Genomic DNA, 20,911 nt, shown 5'->3' on the forward strand with positions numbered 1-20,911 from the left:
CCTCAGCGAGCAGAGCTGGCGAGTGAACACAAGCAGACAGAAATGAAAAAAATTCAACTTGAAGACAAGCTGATTCTCAAAACCTGGAATGAGCCTCCTGTCACATACCAAACAACGCAGCACATCAGTATTGCTGCACTGACCATGTTTGGCTCCAGGTATGCATGCGAGCAGTCTTTTCCACATCTGAAGAACATAACGACCATCCTAGGCTCACGTTTAAGTGATGGGAGCCTTAACGCCTGCACGAAGGTTAACCTCACCACATATGAACCAGACTACAAGGCCATCTGCAAAACGATGCAGCACCAGAGGTCGCATTAATGGTAAGAAGTGTTCGATTTATTATTGGTTAGCCTGTAATGTGACAATAACAATACTTAAAAATAATTCAATAATACCTTACTATAGCATAGTAGTAAAAATGTAGGCCTAACATTAAAAATAAACACATCAAATTGTATTAACTATTATATGGCTCTCAAAAATCTAAAAATATTCATTTTTTACGGCTCTCCCCGCTAAAAAGGTTCCCGAAAACTGGTTTATAAGGTTATATCTCACTGAACTGAGCAGCCTTTTGTGGAAGGCACCCTGGAGTGGCTGACAATATAAAGCATGGCTAATGCACAGATCTGTTCTAGAATTACAGAAGACTTGGCACTCTGACGGAGCTGTACAGAGCTGAGCGAGCGATGAGTGATTGTTTTTAACTGTAGATGGATATCAAATCAGTGGGTTTACATTATGGGGCTGTTATGCTGAAGGTCGCTCTCCTATTTAGCCTTGGCGTGTAGAATTTTAAGAATCCTTCAAAATGTGCTGAGGCATCCCTCAAATCAAGTGATTCGGTCAAAATACAACTTTCAGGAAAAGCAACTAGACCAAGCGATGCTTTCTCCTTTGTGTTTCCAGGAAAATGGCACGATCCCCAAGCTCTATTAAGTTCATCAGTCACTGGAAACTTCCCTAATCGTCTAGGATGTCATTGAGAGGGCCTCTCAGACAAGTAAAACAGATGCCAAGATGGGTGTATCTTTAACTGACTAATGATGCACTTTGTTGCCTTCCCCCAAAGTCCTTGTGTCAGATAGAATAACCTCTCTCAAAACGTGTGTTGTCCAGGCAGCACTCTACTCCCTGGGGAGTCTGAGGATGAGTAGATCACAGCTGGAATGTTTCCTTCTGGCAGCTCAAACACATTGTCTCCATAAGATATAGAATGTTCTAGAGTTCATTGCCCATCACAGGGTTGAACTTTATTCGTTCTGGGGCTCAAAGTCCTCTAGAGATTAATACATGAAGTTAACATCAAAATTCAGCACCAAAAAGAGGTCATTGTGAAGATAGTCCTCAAAACCAACATGAGAAACCAAAAAAAATTCATTAGGTTCAAAATCCCAATACTGGCGAAACATGGCATAGAACATGGCATAGAATGATGTCAGTATGAACGCACAAGGAGTTTTCCACTAGTTTTGACTGATGTGCTCACTCAGGGAAACAGACTTGTATTGAATAACACATTGGCTGACTTGATTGCCTGTTGTTTATTTAAATGAATTGCTCGTATGGAAAATAAATGCTTCGACCTCAAGTGTAAATGTGCTCATTTTTCATGTGGACCTCTCCCATATTAAGGTAATTAACTAGCTGATTGCAAACTGGTTACTGATTTATGCAGGCTACACCACTAGCCAAGTGGTCGTGTCCTGTGGTGACACACATAACAAAATGCAGTCCGTGGCACTAATTAAAACCACGCAGTGTTGGAGAAATGACAAACCTGACAAAAGCAATACATTAGTCAGTCAGAGACTGAATGCAGAGACAGAGAGGAAAACTAGTGCAATCTCAATGTATTCTAAGGTCTCACAAGATTGATCTGCTAATGAATCAAAGTGTTAATATGTCTACGAACATCTAGATCAAATTAGGTCATACAGAGGCCCAGATGGCTTGGAATGATTGCCATGATAATCTATGCCAGTTGTAAAACAATCATCACGCTTATTAAAATGTTTCAGGAAGAGTGCTGATCAACATTTTACCTTCTACCGAATCTGGCAAAAGTCTGCTGCAGGTCTAAGAGACTTGGCTGAAGCAAGTAAAAGAAAAAAAGCCTTGGGTGGCATTGTATGCTGTCAAACTGTTTGGGTTTTTCTCTTTTATACCTAAGCATATAGAATTTAGGTGAGCTAATCTGAGTACATTCCACAGTGTACAGGACATGAGAGCATTCATTAGACCACAGTTTCCCTCTCCCTCTCTTTCACTCTCTCTCTGGCCATTTTTTTTTTTGGTGAGATCCAGTTTCAAGGTTGTCCAGATCAGGCCTGAAGTGTTAAAACCAGCAGGCAGAGGGAGCCAAAAGTGAGGACACTGGAGCCATTGGACTCCTTCCCTTCCCCCCGCTTCTCTGGAGCAGCTGGGACTGGTGAAGGATTTAATTTAAGAGAGCGGAGAATTCCATGGCTCGGATCCATCTAACTGACGGCAGCCGTGGCAAACCAACCACGGGGCCTTGGAATCCTGTGCCACAAAATGCCTGGGAGATCATCAGCAGCCCTTTTTTTTTTGCCACAATTTCCCAATGAAGACACAATCATTTTCATTAGCCCACAGCCTCGGCAGTGGGCACAGAAGGAGAGCAAAAAAAAAGAACAACAAACACAGACTTCGCTTTCTTTTTCAGTGTAATCAAAGACCTCTTTTGAGAGATGATCCAAAAAATGAAGCCAATTACTACAGACAAACTCCCCTCTTTTTGGCCAAGGAACCCTCTGAGGAGCCAACATGCAGTTCAGCTCAATCAGCTGCAACTGTGGAAAATGCACCATAATAGCTGACAAAGGCCTTTAACCAGGCCAACGCCTTTAACCAGGCAAGTATGCCTTCAGGTCCTACCCTTCTGATGCAATGATAAGGCATGAAGCAGCCCTTTTTCTCCCTAGCATAGCTTCGCTGGACAGTCCACATTAACTTATTGAACTCCAGCTCACAAACATCTTAAACAATGATTGATTGTAGTTTGATGTTTGTGCCAGTAAGAACACCTGTGGTCTGATCCGTATTGGGTTATCTAGGGTGAGCTCCTGAGCCACCACGATGAAACGCCGCATCGTTTCAGTGAAGGCAAATAGTTCATCTTCTTTTGTATGATGAAGCAGTGAGAAGCATCAGTCACTTCATTTACTGGACACAGTGTGTACTCAGGATGACTGGGTGACCGCATTTCTGAACCGATGAAGTTAACCGAACATTGTTTGGAACAGGCACAGTCCTCCCTCTCAAACATTGACCTCTTCTGCCTCAAGTCATTTCCAGGTTTCTTTGAGACATCAGTCATGTAGAAGTCTGTGCACAAATCTCAGCATACTGGACTAATTAAGCACTTGCACTCCGGTGTGGCGACAACAACAGAGCTGTACTTCAAGGCCAAGCAGCATTACTTCAGTTTTCCCCTCATGAGTCATTGGAACTGTCAATGAAAAACTCTAAAAGCTTTTGCTTTATAACACGAAAAAGCTGCAAATGTTTGTTCCTTTTACTTTTCTGCCTTACATTATCACATTTTTAGGTGCCAGATCCTGACTCAAGGCACAGACAACACAGGAGCAATTGTTTGGCTATAGCTTTCCCACTGTCTTTTTGGATGGCCAATTTTTTTTTTTTTTTTTTTTTTACCGTAACTATGAAAATCTAAATGCCATGAGAATGTTTGCAGTCTGTTTTGATTTGATTGGTTCGCATGTAATAAATGCTTTACACGAAGCCTGGCTCTGTTGTAAAGGATTAAAGGCCATACTGCTGAGCAAATTGCTCACGTTTACAGGCTATTGTAAAACGTCCCATTGCACTTAGTTGATTACCACTGCACCACTACACAGCATCACCCCTGTGACGGCCGTAGGACTAACAAGCCCCCCCCCACCCCCCCAAATCCCCCTGGCTCCCCCATTAGGTTTCCATCATTCTGAGGCACTATCAGGCACACACACACACACACACACACACACAGTAGTCAGGTTGGTAAAAGCTCCAGAACCACTTCACTTAGTGCCTCATAAAACTTAAATGTGTAGAAAAAAACGGAACGTGTCATTGACATGTAGATAAACATAAGATGTTTTGTAGAAATCTTTTGGATGTTGGTGATGGTCTGCTCTGGCAAAAAGCCAAAAACGATGGGGAAAAAAATACATTTTGGCAAAAAAAAGAGGTTCACAGTAGCTTGTTTCTTAACAGATACAGCAGCAGCTTCTTCACTTACTAATGTGATCTAATAAACAGCGTCTAAGCAGTTGCAGTCTTCTCCCCATAATCACGCCCCCCCCCCCCCAAAAAAAAAGATTCTCAAAGGAAAGGAGTTGTCAGGTTGTCACTGAGATCTGTTTCATCAATCAGTTGTTGGTGCAAACTGAAAAAAACTGACCGGGGATGGTCCAGCTTTAAACACAGCTACCAATGGAATCAGAGTAGAATAGTAGGCAATGAAACTTTTAATAGCTGTCATTTTTCACTTTTTACAATATAATTATTGTAGGTTTTAAGATAACGTAATTTGGCTTGTGATTTATATGTTTAAAAATGCAGTGAGGAAAGAGGAAAAGAGCAAATTCTTCAGAACAGTTAAATTTTTACAGAAACTGAAGTCAAAAACTGAAAATTTACTATGTGACAGTATTAACAGGCTAACACACAAATACTTCGGTGGTGTTAAATTGATGACCGAATGTTTGAGTCATTCTTAATGCAATCAGTTGATTAGCTGACGAAGCTAGATAGCTAAATTTCAGATGTCTTGAAATTGCTAAAACATCTGCGATAGGCATACGCTTTGTAGTAACACATTTATGACATGGTTATGAAGTGTTTATGACACAGCTTTTTAGTGGAACTTGCGATTTACCCCTCAGCTGAAAAAGGAGTGTAATTTTTCATCGTGTTTCACAAATATGCCCCAGGCATTCCTGGTCAGTGCTTTGCTCCCTTAAGTACACAGACATATCACTCATAGATAATTTCACTGTGTGGTTTAGTCTGGCACACTGGCTAGCCTCAAATACCTGCTCATTTATTTCTATCATTTATAATGTCTCAGGGAAAGCTATGGTGTAAATCAAACACCCGAAAAATGTCAATAAAAGAGCCAGCTGCAATGGTATGTTCAGTTGGCGATGCATGTAACGTTTTCCAGATGTTTTGCACGTGCATTCAGGCCCTTGTCTGCCGAATATTTTTCTGACAAGTCAGGGCTGAGAAGTGATACGACCAATAAACAGAACTCACAGTCTCTCCCCTGGTCTCTACATCTCCTCCGTGGTTGATTCCTTTTATACTTTGATGTGAAATGAAGAGTCTTAAGAGGGATGAGGAGGTATCCGGTGAGTTAGAAATGGCTGTTAAGCAGAAGACGAATCTGTAGTCCATCAGTAACAGTGATAAGTATAAGCATGTGGAACCTGATTTGATTTATACAGTTATTCATAAACCAGCATGTTTGGCAAAAAAAAAAAAAAAAAGCTGAAAATTTACATTCAAAATTAAAAATGAATGCATGATGAGATAAAAGCATAGTTAAGTCACGCTATCTAATGGAAGGCGCCTGTGCTATTTGCAGAGCTATAACTCAATGTGCGAGAAAAAGAAGTTAAATTATTTGTGTCACATCACTCACACACAATACATTTTTATTCTAAAATGGTTGTATAATGATTACACCCAAGTATATTTATCCAAAAAAACTATTGCAAAAGACATGTTATGATGATGAATACACCAATAGGGAAAACCAGTGCGGAACACGGACTGATGAAATATTTTGGGAAAAAGGGCTTCAACACAATTGGATTGACAATACTTTAGTCCTTTTCCAATGTAGATGTGGAGTGTTGTGTCTGTCCAGAGAGGTTGCCAAGCACCGTGAATGAATTTGTACCCCTGAGCAAGATGCAAACATCAAAAGTCCTGGTGTAAACAATGGCTCCACAAATCAATTTTAGTGCTCGCAGTCTTAGGAATACTCTGAACTGTGAGAGTGCATTCAAAATAAACATCTGAAACATAATGAACAGGGATGAGCTTGTGCTGTTAATCTCTCTGATATGAAAACTTTCCTTTGCGGACTCCAATTTCAGCTTTGGGGTCAGAGGCACTTCAAACCCCCCCCCCCCCCCCCCCCGGCGGTCGGCCACGCTTGGGGAATGATTGTGGGAGATGATGCGTGGTCTGGGGAGAGAGGGGTTTGTCACAGTGAGCTCTGTCTGAGAGGACAGGCCATTACTCACAATCAGAGGCCAGCAGCAAGCGCCTTGAGGACAGGTCTGAGCCCTCTAATGAGAAGCACATGTGCTCCACAAGACAACAACTTCTTCCCAACTCGTCTGCCTGTCCTAGAGCTTCTCTCTCTCTACCCCCCCCCCCCCCCACACACACACACTCTCTGTCTCTCTCTTTCTCTATCTATCTACCTCTGTCATCTTTAGCCTTCTCCATTTGGATTAAATATGGAACCTCAGGCAAACTCAAGTATTTCATTATTCATGTCCCTGAGGTAAACAGTGTAAAATATGGCATGCTTCATACTAAGAAGCTGTACTTTCTTTTAAAGAAAAGAAATTGGTTGAAAAAAGTCTTTAAACGTCCTGTGGAGATCATGTGAGCAATGACATGCCATATCCCATGCATGGAGAAGAGTAACCCATTCTTTTTTTTTTCTTTTAAAGATTTGTGAAAGTTAAGCCTCAAACTCACAATGGACAAAAGCCAGCCTCAAACCAGCAAACTCACCCTTATATCCGCACAACAACTATCACAGCCAAACAATTAAATTTCAGTAAAAGCATAACCATATAAAAATGGTGCAGTCCATGTTTCTTGTTTTAAAATATCAATTTTAACTGTTTCTGACAAGAGGTTATGTTCTCACCAAACAGTTGTTGTGGAATGAACTATCCTGTCCAGGTTTGGCTTGGGAAACTGTTACAAGATCCATCTTTGCTTTAGGCATTGGGAACAGCTGGTGAGCTCCAAATGTTGCTGCTGCTATTCTACATCTTTTGTGACCACTTTTGACAAGAATCAATATCATCTTTCCTTTACTGAGCCTGGCATGTGCTAGTGAGTGAGTCATTCAACACATTTCTTCAGCTCTGAAGCCATTTTGTAAGGAAGTTATTACCAGTCAAATATTTCAAATCGTATTGTATCAAATTCATGTTGTATGTTAGAGCACTATAGTTGAACACTGCATGTTCCAATGTGTTTGTGAGAAAAAGCTAATTAACCACTCTGTAAAGGAATATCTGTGTTAGTTTAAGTTGGTTTTTCTTTATTAACGTTGAAAAGTCAGTTAAAAGTTAGCAGAAGAAATGAACATAATGAAAACTTCTACATCGTGACTTGGAAACACAATCTTCACTTGGATATTATGTCTGCAAAAAGTAGCACTGTCTTTCTGCAAGTCTTCCCAAACGTGCCAGCAATAGCTTATGGGAATTTTGTGCAATTCTGCATCCTGTGGAAGGGGTGTCTGGCCTAAAATGAGCCCAACAAATATTCCAGTCTACTTTACATTATTCATTTACCTTTCCTGTTTAGATTGCAAAAGGGAATATTCACAAAAAAGAAAATCCACTAGCACTAGCATATTTTTTAGTCTGACAGAACTATATGGTGTCTGCTTCTTTTCTGAAGTGTAAACTAAAGTTTGCCCCCATTCAAAGTGAAATCCTGGGCATATTCCCTCAACTACAGTTGAGAAATATCTGCCAAAGTCAACTTCCCCTCACGATATGACATTAGGGAGGTTTTCCAGAACGATTTCAAAAACTCAATGCCTCGTTCAAAGTGAAAAAATTTGTCTCAAAGTAGTTTGTAAGCCCTTCCAGGTCTTATCAACCATAGCCGCATTTGCTTAATTCCTTATCTTTCCAAACATGAAGCAGGAGCCCAGATGAAATCTGCACTGCTTTAGGAAATTCAATAACAGCCAAATGCTGCTAATGCAGCAGCGCTGCCTACACCGAGTGAGACAGAAACAATATTTACAGTATAGTATCAGTGTAAGCCTGGTTGCACACCTACGCACTGTAGTTTCCACTTATTGTACCAGTGAAATTATAACAACATAATCATCGCGGTTTTGCCATTGTTTGAGAATTAAGTTTACTCTTGGCCATCAGCACATGGGCATACTTAGCAGTCTGAAGTAATTTGGTCCATTTTTCTGAATTTACAGGTCACACCCAAACGTCAATTCTTACATCCACATTGTGATAAAGTAAGCAGGCCAGGAACAACAGAAATGCAGAGGTGACAGGGGGCATTTATCTGACACTCTTCTAAAGGATGTGGAAATTAGTAACTTGGCAAATCTGCTCTTTGCTAAACTCCCTTGCGTTCCTCATCTTTATATTCAACACAGAACGGCTATGAACTAAAATTTTCCAGTTTCCTCCGGGGTGCTTTATTGTTAGAAGTTTTCTTCTGACTGGTAGGGAAAGTTTCCAGTCATAATACATAACAGGAAGACTTCTGTGATTGGCATATGACCTTTACACTATACTGTACTTTTTTTTTCTTTTTTTTTATGTAGTTTGCTTACCTGGTTTAGGAGGCTTTCCACCTGCCCCTGTGTTTGTTTTTCAAAGAAGAAAGAGAGAGAGAAATCCTCAGTCAATATATATTCCTCCAAAGACCAAAAAACTTGCATTTTCATGCACTTCTAAAATAACATTCGTTCATGACATATGCTCTCATCAGTTGACAGTGACAAGACTGACAGCTGCATTAAAGATACAAAAAGAAGTAGTGTAATATATGTAGGTGTAATGATGTGATCAAAACCACAGATTTATTTGTGCCAAACCACAGATTCATTTGATACTGTCAGTATCAGGTGAATTTTTTTCATAGTAATCACACTGAACACTTGCAGGGAGACCACAGAAGACAGTAAACACAGATAAACATATTTATTACAAAGTCATAGATATGCAAGATGGATTAATGCTTTACAATCTGTCTGAGTAACACTTATATAAGAAAACAACGAATATCTTTCATACTCCTTAAGCAGGTCTCTTACCCAGTCCAAGTCCACCACCCCCTAAACCTCCAGGTCCAACTCCACCAACTCCCAGTCCTACTCCCCCGATACCGTATCCTCCTACAGCAGAGCAACAAACACACAAGCCATCAGTATCTTCATTATCATGCGAATAGCAGTAACAAATTTAATATTGGAAAAACATGCAAAACCACTCGATTAAATCACAAAATTGCTTGCATCAAATGACACCTTTTGGGTCAGAGAGAAAGAGTTTAAAACGGCCGCACCTTAATTAAAGTTGTTCTACTGCCTATCTCAACAGTCAGTTCTGACAACAAGTGTTATTAGCGTCGCTGGCTAAGATGTTCATAATATGTAACACTGGAGCGAGATGACACTGAGTGCGCTATGAATTTACAGAGGCCATTTAAAGATAAAAAAGGACAAGAGGGAGCCAAATGCAACAGCCACTGTGTCTCTCCACACTCTCCACACGAGGAGGTCACCGATAGGGGTATCAGACACTCCTGCTGCACGGCACGTGCGCTCATGCCCAGCGTTGTTTTCCATGACCACGTGTATATCGTTTTTGCCAGGCAGGGACAACACTCCACAACACTTAACACTCCTCTCCAAACATTCGTTAATTATGAGAACCCAGTTTACCTTCTGTCAGTCTCTATGAATAGAGTAAATGTTTTGGAACATTATGCTTTATACACTGATTTGAATAGGGACCAAATATTATGATTAATAGAGTAATATCTGTACTTAAGAAATGTACAGATGTATGTAATTCATGTTGTACAGATATATGCAGATGTACAGATGCATGTAGACGTATGTTTACAGTGCTTTAAAGGGGAATCATACAGTCTCAGAAACATGGCCATACAACATAGAAGAGGTTTTAAAGTATTACTCAACAGAATGTTGCCAAAAAGACTGTATAGAAAAAGGAGGGAAAATTTGTAGCCATTGTTCAAAATGGAGAGAAGCCATCTTACTGGAAAATTAATAAAACACAAGCTGTATTCCACTTGTGGAAGTTTACTGTGATTGGCCTTGTTATGGTTAAACTCAGGACTGTGAGTCACCGTGGTTTCACACATCAGTATATACACCTCTGGGTATGGCCATTGGTTAATTATCTGCATCTGCTAATGATGAGCTGTTTCTTCCAGATTAAGAACATATTTGCTGTAAAATAGATTCTACTTATCACATTTGTTAAATTAACTTAATGCAAATCAAAACAGTGTGGTGGGTGGAGGGGGGTACCACCTCACTGACATTCAACACAGGGAAAGGAGAGGTTGATACAAATTGAGAAAAAGAATTAGAGGTTGTTACAAAAAAAAAACAAAAAAAAAAAACAAGACATAAGAAGGATAAGGAAGACAGACAAAGAAGAGATAAAGCTAACAATTTAGTCACCTCACCCCCAGTTTTTGCTGGTTTGTATCCTGGGATTCCTCCAGTTCCTGTTAAAACCAGTGAGAGGCAGGTGAATTATGTTTCACTTCAACATAGTACTAAACATTTTGCTTTAGTTCTCCCCATACACTTCAGGTTAGATCATCCATGAACAGTGGCTAACATGCAGTAATTATTTCTCTGGGCTATACCATTGTCAGGGTGCTTTAAATCTTTACTGGAGCAGGACCCTCCAAAGTGCAGGGAAACTCAGTGTGGCAATTTCTAACATGTATGCAGTATTTCACTGGGATTTATGACTTGATGTCATTAAAATGATGGCTATAGTTTATCCAGATGTAAGAGAAACAAATGTGTGGAATGTTACCGTGGAAAATGAGGATTTCCTCTCGCTACCAAGTATGTGACACTGATTTTGGGACAGAAATGATCAATTCATCTTATTTTTAACAACTATTATTTAAAAAACTTTGACTTCATTTTCATGGTATATGTTATCTGTTGTCTTAGATGTACAGAAAACGCTGTCCCATAGCAGTAGTACCCGACCCTCGACTAGATCTGACTTTTTGCAGCAGTTTGTGTCAGTCTTAATTCACTCCACCTGTTTCAAATTTTTGTAGGTCTTAAGAAGCATATCAGAACCAGAACCAGAGAAGATCTTCAAACTTGACAGTGACAGTGTAGCTGGCGGCGGAGGAGGAGGAAGAGGAAGAGGAGGAGGAGGAGAAAAATCATACCTGGGTAAACACCACCTCCTGGTCCAGCAACTCCACCTAATGCTCCAGTGGGTACATACACACCTGAAACAAAGGGTAAGTACATTTTTACAAAACATATGCGGAACCTATGGTTGGAACAAAGATCAAACAACACAAAAGTCACACAAGGATCTGATACTTAAATAAAATGATGGTAGATTATTAAAATGATTTTCTTCCTTTTTTTTATGAAATATGCACTGTGGAATGGAGAAAGCCTTCAAAACATTCAGAGCCTCATAACACTGGATTTTTGCCAACAGCTATGTTCGGTCATGGGATCAACAGTTTGGATCAGAGACTATCTTGGTTGTACTTAGAGTACTAACAACTTCCCTCAGGGCCAGTGATCTAAGGCATCTATTAGAAAGTAATATTTTGAGGGGAAACCTGGTTTGCATCACAGGGACATAGAGGAGTGAAAGAACAGAACCTTATGGTGATGGTAATTACATTTAATGGGTTTTACATGTGTTTGGAGGTCAATTAATTTGAGCCACATGTCAAGGCCAATAATGTGTTTATTAGTGACCCCGTGGTACATGTTCCTTTGCATACAAGTATATTTCTGAGTGTTACATTGTAAGCTTTTGCCCTTTGTACTTACTTTTGGTGGAAACTTATAATCAATTGTGAAAATATAATTGTTTTGAAACAATGGAAGCAAGATGAATTGAATATGACCATGGAGGGGGCTCGTGAGGACAGATTAGGTACATGTATTGTATATAAATTCCCCTAGTCACAAACAAACGTTGATTGGAAAGGACAATAATATTTAGTCTGTGAGGTCTGCTTTTTGTTCATGAGAAACTATATTTAACTTAGGGCTTCATGCCAAAAGAGATTTCTGTATCCTCCCTGTGCAGCAGTATGCTCAAATCAAATTTTTATTAAATTTTTAATAAGAAAGAAAAAATACATTTTTTATAAATCATATTCGCATGGGCTTTTTGAATTAGGTCTTATTTAAAAGAGCCGTAAAAACTGTCTGTCTCTCTGTCTCTGTCTCTGTCTCTCTCTCTCTCTCTCTCTCCCCCCTCTGTGAAGGAATGTGGCATGAAAAAATTACAAAATAGGGTGCACAGTACAGATCCTGGATAAAACAACTACAGTTTTCCACAGATAATACAATACCCTATTAGATGACTGACTCTTGGTCACAGAACTCCACAACCTCCCCTCCCCAAACTCCAAACAGAAGCCCTGCATCTGTAAGGAGACCGTTTGCTCACCATGGAAACCACGTCAGAGCCTCATTTCAGAATGAAAAGGAGGATTTCCTGTCTTACTGTGCTGAGGGAGTGGAAGGTATGCAGAATGTCTATCCAGACTTCAAGTACCTGTTTTCAGTCTCAACTGGGTACTAGTCAGTTCAAGGGTTTAGCAAAACCCTTGAATTGACTAACTGTGCCAACCAAACAATAGCCATTACAACACCACGCTGGAATGTGATTATTCATCACTATGTGTAACATGCATTTAAGAAATATTACATTATTAGTACATTAAGATATGTCAGACTAATTAGTTGGAAATGGTATCAGTATCTGAATTTAGCATAAATGTAGATGTATCTCAGGAGCTTCTGTGGCCACACATAAACACCAGAACAATGTTGATTGTTATGCCAAAAACATGATATCACACTGAATGCTTTCATCATGGTTTTCTCTGAATATCACTCTTCAGTCAATGAAGAAAAACTAGTTCAGTATTTAGTCTGTTCTGTCGAACCATGTTTTGATTTGTTCCATTAGTAAATGGCTTTCTTCCTTTGTTTTGAGTTGAAAAGAGTCACTGCATCCAAGATATTTCGATAAACATGCTTTAAAAAGCATTTTGGAATAAGGATTGCTTACATCTTTCACAAATATAGGCTGACAAAGGATCTAATAGTTCATTCAAAAACCAAACATTGAAGGGCACAAAGCCAATAACAAGTAAGACTTTTGTCTGACATATTCTTAACAAGGCACAATATTCATCAACCAACCCTACAATTATTGCCTTTCCTTTCCTTAAAAGAAAAAAAAAATCACATCCCTAAAAATAAATTTAACTTCTAATCATGTCATGTGACATTTTCATGTAAGTAAGAACGCAATACTCAGGTCTCAAAATATTTATTTGGATTGTAACATAGGGAATAATTAAAACTGTGTGGGGAACCTGACTGGCACATAAATAACTGTTGTTGCAATTTACAAGCACAACTTGAGAACGCTTGCACTCTTTCCAAGGCATGCCTAATTTAACCATCATTGAATAGACTACATGGTTTAAAGCATTTCCTAAAATGAGTTGCTTCATTTATAATGATTGACAACTTCTGTAAAGATGTCATTTGGAATGTATTACTGCAGTAATGAGAGCATTTCATGTGCTTTTTAGTTCATTTATTAATTGCACGGAAATTTACAATCGTGTCTGAAACTTTATGCATGGAGGGTGTTGTAATAGGTCATTAATACGCCTCCAGTTTAGCAAAACAGCTTGCCTCACCATCACCAATGAAACGTTTGGTAAATCATATTTTCTGATGACTGAAATTCAGTTCTACCTCACAATTGGACCCCTTATAAAAGAAATACAACTGAAATCATAAAGCATGTGCCCAAGAAGTTGTTGGATCCTCTGATCTTTGCCAATCAAATTACATATCCACCCATCACGGCAAATGACCTTATTTTTTGGCCAGTTTACGTGGTTTGGTGTATACGTTTTTTCATCCAAAGTGATATTTCTCATTTTACAGCTTAATATTCTTCCTGTAATTCGTGGCAATTTGTGTTGTAAAACAGGCTCGCAACCTCAAAATTGCAGCGGTGCGCTGAATTCTCAGACAGGCAACAGGCCGATGTTTTGTCACATTTCGGCCTTATATTTCCACCGCAGAGAACAAAAAGGTGGGGGTTGAGACAAGAACGGAGATGAATAGAAGAGGAGTAAATCTCAGTGATAGAAAGTCCTCCCACACCATCGTTCAGGCCCAGAGCCCATACTTGGGTGTCTGACACATCTGCGGTGCAGAAAGCATAAATGTGAAGAACGCCAAAGTCAAATAAACACACGACAAGCAGACTGCACTTTTTCAACAGCAAGGTGGAACTCTGATCTCATTCATTCTGCTCTGAATATATCGACTGAGGATAACCTGCCAGATGTGACATGGGGAACTTCTTTTTTTTTTTCTTTTTTTTTTTTTTTTGAGTAGAATTAGGCTAGATATCCAGAGTCTGGCCCCCTCTGCAAATCTCTCCTTCTCAAGGATTAGAGATCCACTTGGTCTGTCTAAACAACTGAATCATGAGCTTTCCAATTCCCAGATCACATTAAAGTTCAAGAAAACAACAGAATCTCTGAAAGGTGTGAAGCAAAAAGGAAAAAATGAATCATTTATGATGAGATAGTAGATTGGTTTGCATGGATTTGGTTGCCAGATATTTTAGGCCTTGTCAAGCAGACCAGTTCATACAGTATACCTTTTATAATCCACCTCTGATCCATCAAAAATTCCACATTACTTCAGGTAAACAGATTTTTCATAATGTTTAAAAAAAAAATGCATGTACCTGATTAATGACCTCAGCTGCCAGTTGCTCAAAATGAAGTCATATACAGTTTGAGCTAACATACACTAGAATGAAATGCAATGAAAATATCCACTGGAGGGAGTTTGCAGAGTTCAATGAACCTTTATGATTATCATAAAACAAACAACGACAAGCAACTCACAATGGCTCGCAGATGTACCAATTTTAAAAGAACCTGGATTTGCAAGGCTTTTTCAGACTTATAGACTTGGATCAATTGTAGTGCAGGGAAATAAGAGATCATATAGTGGACACCGAGAAAAAAAAAACAAAAAAAAAACATGACAAGGCACATTCTCGTCAAAGACGGTCACTATGCCCTGTCTCAGAGTATGTTTCATCTGTTCAGACTCTGTCACATAGCAGCATAGGACAAACTGCCTACTTTAAGAGAACCCCTTTGTTTAAATGTTGGCACAGTTTTCTAATGTCTACATACCTTCCATCGTATCCTCACTTTCACATTTAACCACTTTCGAGTCAGCGGTCACTGAACAAACCGTTATACAGTATTACAGTCCAAGTTTACAGTTACCAAATACTGTGGTAATTTGAACAAAGAGTATAAGAAATGGATTCGAATTCCCAATGTCAACATAAAAAGTGGTACATGCTAAACTCGAAAGTTCACAGAATTGCCTTCAGAACATCATCCATGCCCTACTTTCACAGCGAAAATCCTTTTAATTATTTACATACCAGGGACTGCCAAGACACACATGTTAGGAAATGTATACTTTAAGGTCATCACTGTTTTTCAAAGGTTTCGTGATTTGGCAGCACTCAAATCATGCCTGCAAACATGTGGCTAGTAAAATTCTCACACTCACTATTCGTAGGCAGTACATGAAAGAACACGAACCGTGCTACATTGCACAGAGCCGATCCGGTGTTTAGTTAAATGATTTCCCTGCAGTACTATCTTTTTCTATGACTGCTCAGTGTATGCGGTGAGTGAGCAGGCTTCAAAACAAAACCTCCAAAGATACGACCGATTAAACGGTCACATCTGTTAACGGACTCTGACCTGGAACGTGATAGAGTTATAAATTAATGTGGCTAAATGAGGACTCTTATCTATGCTAACATTCCCGCGCTTCTCCTGCCAAGCGAGCAGGAGCCCCACAGAATATGGTGTTGAGAGTTAAGGTCACAAAGTGACAATTTACTATGGCCCATTTTTGTGAAATGTTACAAGGGAAGCAAAGCATTCTGTGCTCAGCAGCTACTCAGTGGGGGAGAGACATGAAAACCTTGTCATCAAATTGACTTTTAGTCCTTAAAAGGATGGATTATTGTGCTCCGTACCAAGTCTCCTGGGTGGAAAAGGACGTTAAATAAATTCAGAACTAATAAAGGGAATATTTATGACAAAAACTGATATCCTCTGAAGCATTGGAATAATGTTGGACCCTTTGTAATGCTATTGATAAATGACCTTTAAAAAAATGTCCAAAATTCTCTTATACAATTCCCTTATGCGCTGGACCCTAATATCCCGTGAGCAAATAAATAGTTTCTAAGAGGTTACCAAAATGTTATACAATATTTTTAATGTGATAATAACATACCCAATAACCCTCCCTCAGTCTCTGTTTCACTCCCGAGGCAGATGAGGTTACATTGTGTTAACATCTCTCCCAGTCCACAAACATACTGTGGGCAATAGCCACATTCAAATCTATTAGTGCCTGTTCCAACATACCATGAGACCCTGCAGTGGTGTCACATTAATTCTATTTGGCAGAGTTCAGCTAGGGCTGGCAGGCAAAACGCAGTGTAACAGATTAGAGCTAGAGAGGTGCTCCTTGCACACGTCACTGGTTAAAGCGGTGTTAGAGTGGCGGTTAATCAGGCCGGGAATCTCGCAAGGGCAACAGGGGCCATTCATCATAATCCCAACTGACAGCAGAGGTGTGCCATCTGATCTGCAGTGATTTCATCCGCCTTTAACTGCGGCCAGCCGAGTGTCAATGAGGGGGAGAATTAATGGATTAGACTCCTCTGAAGTTCAGGATGGAGCTTGTCGCCAAAAGGCACTCTGTATAAAGAGCATTGACTTCCAGCACCGCGGCAAATGCTTTTCCTTCTTAATTCTTATGAGATTGGAAAGAGGCGAGAACTGCCTTTTTTTTTTTTTTTTTTCTCCACACTTTCATCTGGCTTGGCAATTCCCTCTCAGCTTCATGTCGTTAGTGGCAGTTGTCATAAAACACACTAATGATTCTGGCTCTGCATGGGTGTTAGGGCCTCCGTCAGTGGAGTCCGGAATAATCTATGCTGTACACAGAGGTGTGAGAAAAATGTTTTCATCGGACACTGCCTTGGCACACAGTAGAAGCACACTGATTGTGCTGTAATTACACAAGTGACAGATTTCTGAGTGATAAATCACACCAGGGGTGCAGGAGAGAGACAGGGAGGTAATTACCAAGGTAATTACTGTTTCCACAGAGAGCTTCAGAATGTGTATGACGTAGCCGTCAGAATGGTTAGTTCTTTTTACACAACGAAGACACTAATTACACACTCCTGACTTAATGCCAGTTTGCAATATGTAGCTATAATGACAACAGAAGGCAAATAATTGCAGGAGGCCGTTGTTAGGCACAGCAAATGTAACTGGAGGTCATAATTCATTACATATGTAAACATAAAGAATCTACATTATGGCTGTGCATTCAGTGGGTGCGTGATAAAGCCTGAAGTGTATGCCTGCTGCCCCTACGGCTGTCTTCTTCTTATAGATTTACTGTCACCAGAATAGCATCCTTCCAGATATATGTATCCGACAGATGCTGTTTGTGGAATGTATCAGAGCCATCTCCTTCAAAAGAGACTAGAGACACTGATGACACATTCAGTCTGAGTTCTGTCTGCGCAGGACTGGTCTAACTTGACAAGCTGCATAGCTGCTTATCAGACCTCTCCTCCAGGGACCCTCCCTCTTGCACTGTAATTCATTTGCACTTACAGAGAGAGAGAGAGAGAGAGAGAAAAAAAAACATTCCACCTGCAGTCTCTCCCCAAACAATCACAACAAGTACTGACTAAAATTTTAGTCGCTGGCTACATGCTAAATATAGCGTTTGATATTCATTGCGGCTCAGAAAAGTCTCTTTGTTGCTGCATGGGTAGGTGCTCTGAGGGCATCTGAGTTAAAAATGCTTTGGCTTCTTTGGTTTCTTTAAGAATCAAATTCATCCTAACACAATATTGATATTCCCTGGCTCTCATAAAACCACTGTAAATTTTGTCTGAGCTGATTTGGAAGGCTGAACAGAGTTTGTTTTTAGAGAGTGTGTCTGGGTGTCAGTTTATAGCTCTGAAAGAAGGGGAGAAAAATTTCTGAGGCGGTGAAAAAAAAATATAGCCAAATTCAGTAGCAGATGGGCAAATATTGAATGCAAGGAGATCTCTCTGCATCTCTAGCTTTGCACTTTTTTCCCATCAGTACTCAAATATCACAGGTGTGTCACAAACGTGCTAAGTTTGGATGTGCTTGTGACATACCGTGTGGCACAAAATCTGCAAGGAGCTGAAGAATTTCAGGAAATTAAATTATGGTCTGTTATTGATTGGTGAAATGTAGGAAACAGCTGGAGGTTTCCCTGATCCCAAACTCTTATTTTAATTGAAAACTTGTTGTTTGAATGAATTCAACAGACTGTGAAAATTAAGATGTGAATCTTATGGCTTTATATGGAAAACAGGCTTCAGTCGCAAATCTTTGCAGACAGCAACAGCACTGTTACTCCATTATAAATCTATTCACCACCATTACAGAGAATGCTCTTGTACAAACTGCATGGAAACAGATATATTAATGAGAGTAAAATAAACTATTTTGAGCAAAGAAACAAATCATTCTGGAATTCTTTGGCATTGCCTAGGTGACTGTACCAGATCTTTGCATGTCGTCCAATTGGTACTAAACTAAGTCTAAGACTCATTTCCAAGAAATAAAACAAGAGCAGCAGGCACAAAAAAAAAGAAAAGAAAAGAAAAGAAAAGAAAAGAAAAAGTTTGAAAACTCGAACGAGAAAGAGCACAGATGTTGTGACTATGCTGAGAGATCTCTCACTCTGTCCCAAATCTAGTTTGTATTCATATATCCACAAGGCACTGAGGAGAGCAAAACACTACAAAACATGTTGCTCCTTCTTGCCAAAGCCGTCAAATCAACAGTTACTTATGGGCTCAAACGCAGCTGAGTGTCCACTCGGGGGGGGGGGGAAAGATGGACCAGCTGTGGCTATCATGAATACCACAAGTGTATGAACTGATCTTTGCATTGATTTACTTTTAATTAGTGATTTCTCAAAGTGGTCTCAGGATGTCAAATAAAGAGAACTAAATCCATTTGCATATGAGACGTTCTTTGAAAAAAAGTGGGGGGGCAGCAGGAGAGTAACATCTCAAGTTTCACATTTCCAAAGTAAAGCACTAACAGTTACGAGGTTTTGCTATGACAATACCCCATAACGAATGAATTTGAAAGCCCCATATGCCTTGCTTTATGTCATGCTATGTCTTTGATAAAACTAAGTAATGGCCAAAGTCAGCTCTAAACTCCCTTTGATGGGATATGGCTGAGGATGCCTGCTGGAACAGGAGCATTGTTCATGATTGGGTTCACCATTAACCTCAGAGGGAGGATTTCACAATGCATTACATGCAACTCTGCAATGCTTAACTTTTATGCTTGCCCATCATAAAAACTTTAAATTATGCAAAAGGAAAAACATACCCTTCAAAAAGGCCTCTTTTTTTTTTGCATGTTTACAGAAAAGTCATACTGTTAACAAATCTGTATTTACACTCTGGCATGATATTTATCAAAAGAATGTTGTTCTCTGAAATGCCACATACTTGTAAACCATTCAGGAATAAATATTTAAAAAGAAGACCTGGATATTATTAGTTTGGATGAAAAGGACACAACTCAAATATGGTGCAAATTAGAATCATGTTTCTAATTTAAAAAGAGACAGTACAACCAACATCTGTAAGAGAAGAGGGTTTGCTTCATGGAACTAAAGAATTACAGTATCGTGGGGTTTTTTTATGACTTAAGGTAACAACCGACCACTGTATAAATCTTTGCCAAGATTCTGTTTTAGAAAAATTATAGGAATTCAGAATACTTGATCTTAAAATGAATGTCACTGCATGAGAAATTTGAGAATTTCTTACTACATGAAAAGATCAGTTCACCTCTTACTTTGGACACATACTGACTTACATCTGTGAAACAAAACTCAGCTTTGCAGTTAATATCAAGTAATCCCGATATGACAGTTATAATGAAAAAATAATAAAAATGAGACAAAAAAATCAAAAACAAATCTTGCCTTCCCAAACAAGGACATTTAAATTACAGTGGCATTGCAGAACAGAACTGCAGCAGGAGTGGTGGTGCTTTTTTTGAAGAGCATACATCTTGAAGACACATAAAACATGAAGTTTTGTTCACTAATAAGAGACAGCTAAAACACATTTCAGAACTTTCACCTGCCCCTGGTCACGGGTGTCAGAGATGTCTTGCCTGAAGTCACTAAAGCACACACCTACCTCCTTGTAGTGAAGGGTGAAGCAGCAAAAGGAGGAGGAATCCGAGAAGGAGTGATACAGTCGTCCTGTTAGCCATCTCGCTTCAAAATGCACCAGCCCTATCCAAATCTGCTGGTTTTATTCTCCGCACACTAATTACCACTTCAAAATGTTAGCCAAAAAAAGAAAGAGAAAAAAAAAACCTAGAAGAAAAGAAAAAAAGAAAAGATACTGGACAAGACGTAATTAAGAAAGGGCAAAGACTTTGGTTCTATGGATCATTTCACTTTTTTCTGTCCTATGTCTGGTGTTGCTGTTTTTATTCTGGTCTCTCCTGCCAACAGAACAGAGTGCTGCCAGAGAAAGAGAGAGAGAGTGAGAGAGAGAGAGAGAGAGAGAGAGAGAGAAAGGGAGAGAGAGAGAGAGAGAGAGAGAGAGAGAGAGAGAGAGATGAGGGAAGGAGAGACGAGACCAAGGAAGGAGGGAGAGAGGGAGGTGGGGAGCGAGGT

The 20,911-nt window shown here is 39.6% G+C and overlaps 1 protein-coding gene across 1 annotated transcript in view; it reads right to left on the minus strand.

Annotated features, from left to right (window-relative positions):
• Positions 1–20,499, minus strand: part of elna (elastin a) — a 45,318-nt gene extending 24,819 nt beyond the window's left edge. The window contains exons 1-5 of the mRNA XM_030778013.1: positions 20,424–20,499; positions 11,233–11,295; positions 10,498–10,539; positions 9,092–9,172; positions 8,609–8,635 (exon numbers count right to left, since the gene is read on the minus strand). Coding sequence (XP_030633873.1) covers positions 8,609–8,635; positions 9,092–9,172; positions 10,498–10,539; positions 11,233–11,295; positions 20,424–20,499 — 289 coding nt within the window. The remainder of the gene's footprint in view (positions 1–8,608; positions 8,636–9,091; positions 9,173–10,497; positions 10,540–11,232; positions 11,296–20,423) is intronic.
• Positions 20,500–20,911: the final 412 nt, after the last annotated feature.

Source organism: Chanos chanos, chromosome 6, assembly GCF_902362185.1.
Source record: "Chanos chanos chromosome 6, fChaCha1.1, whole genome shotgun sequence".
Taxonomy (NCBI): Eukaryota; Metazoa; Chordata; class Actinopteri; order Gonorynchiformes; family Chanidae; genus Chanos; species Chanos chanos.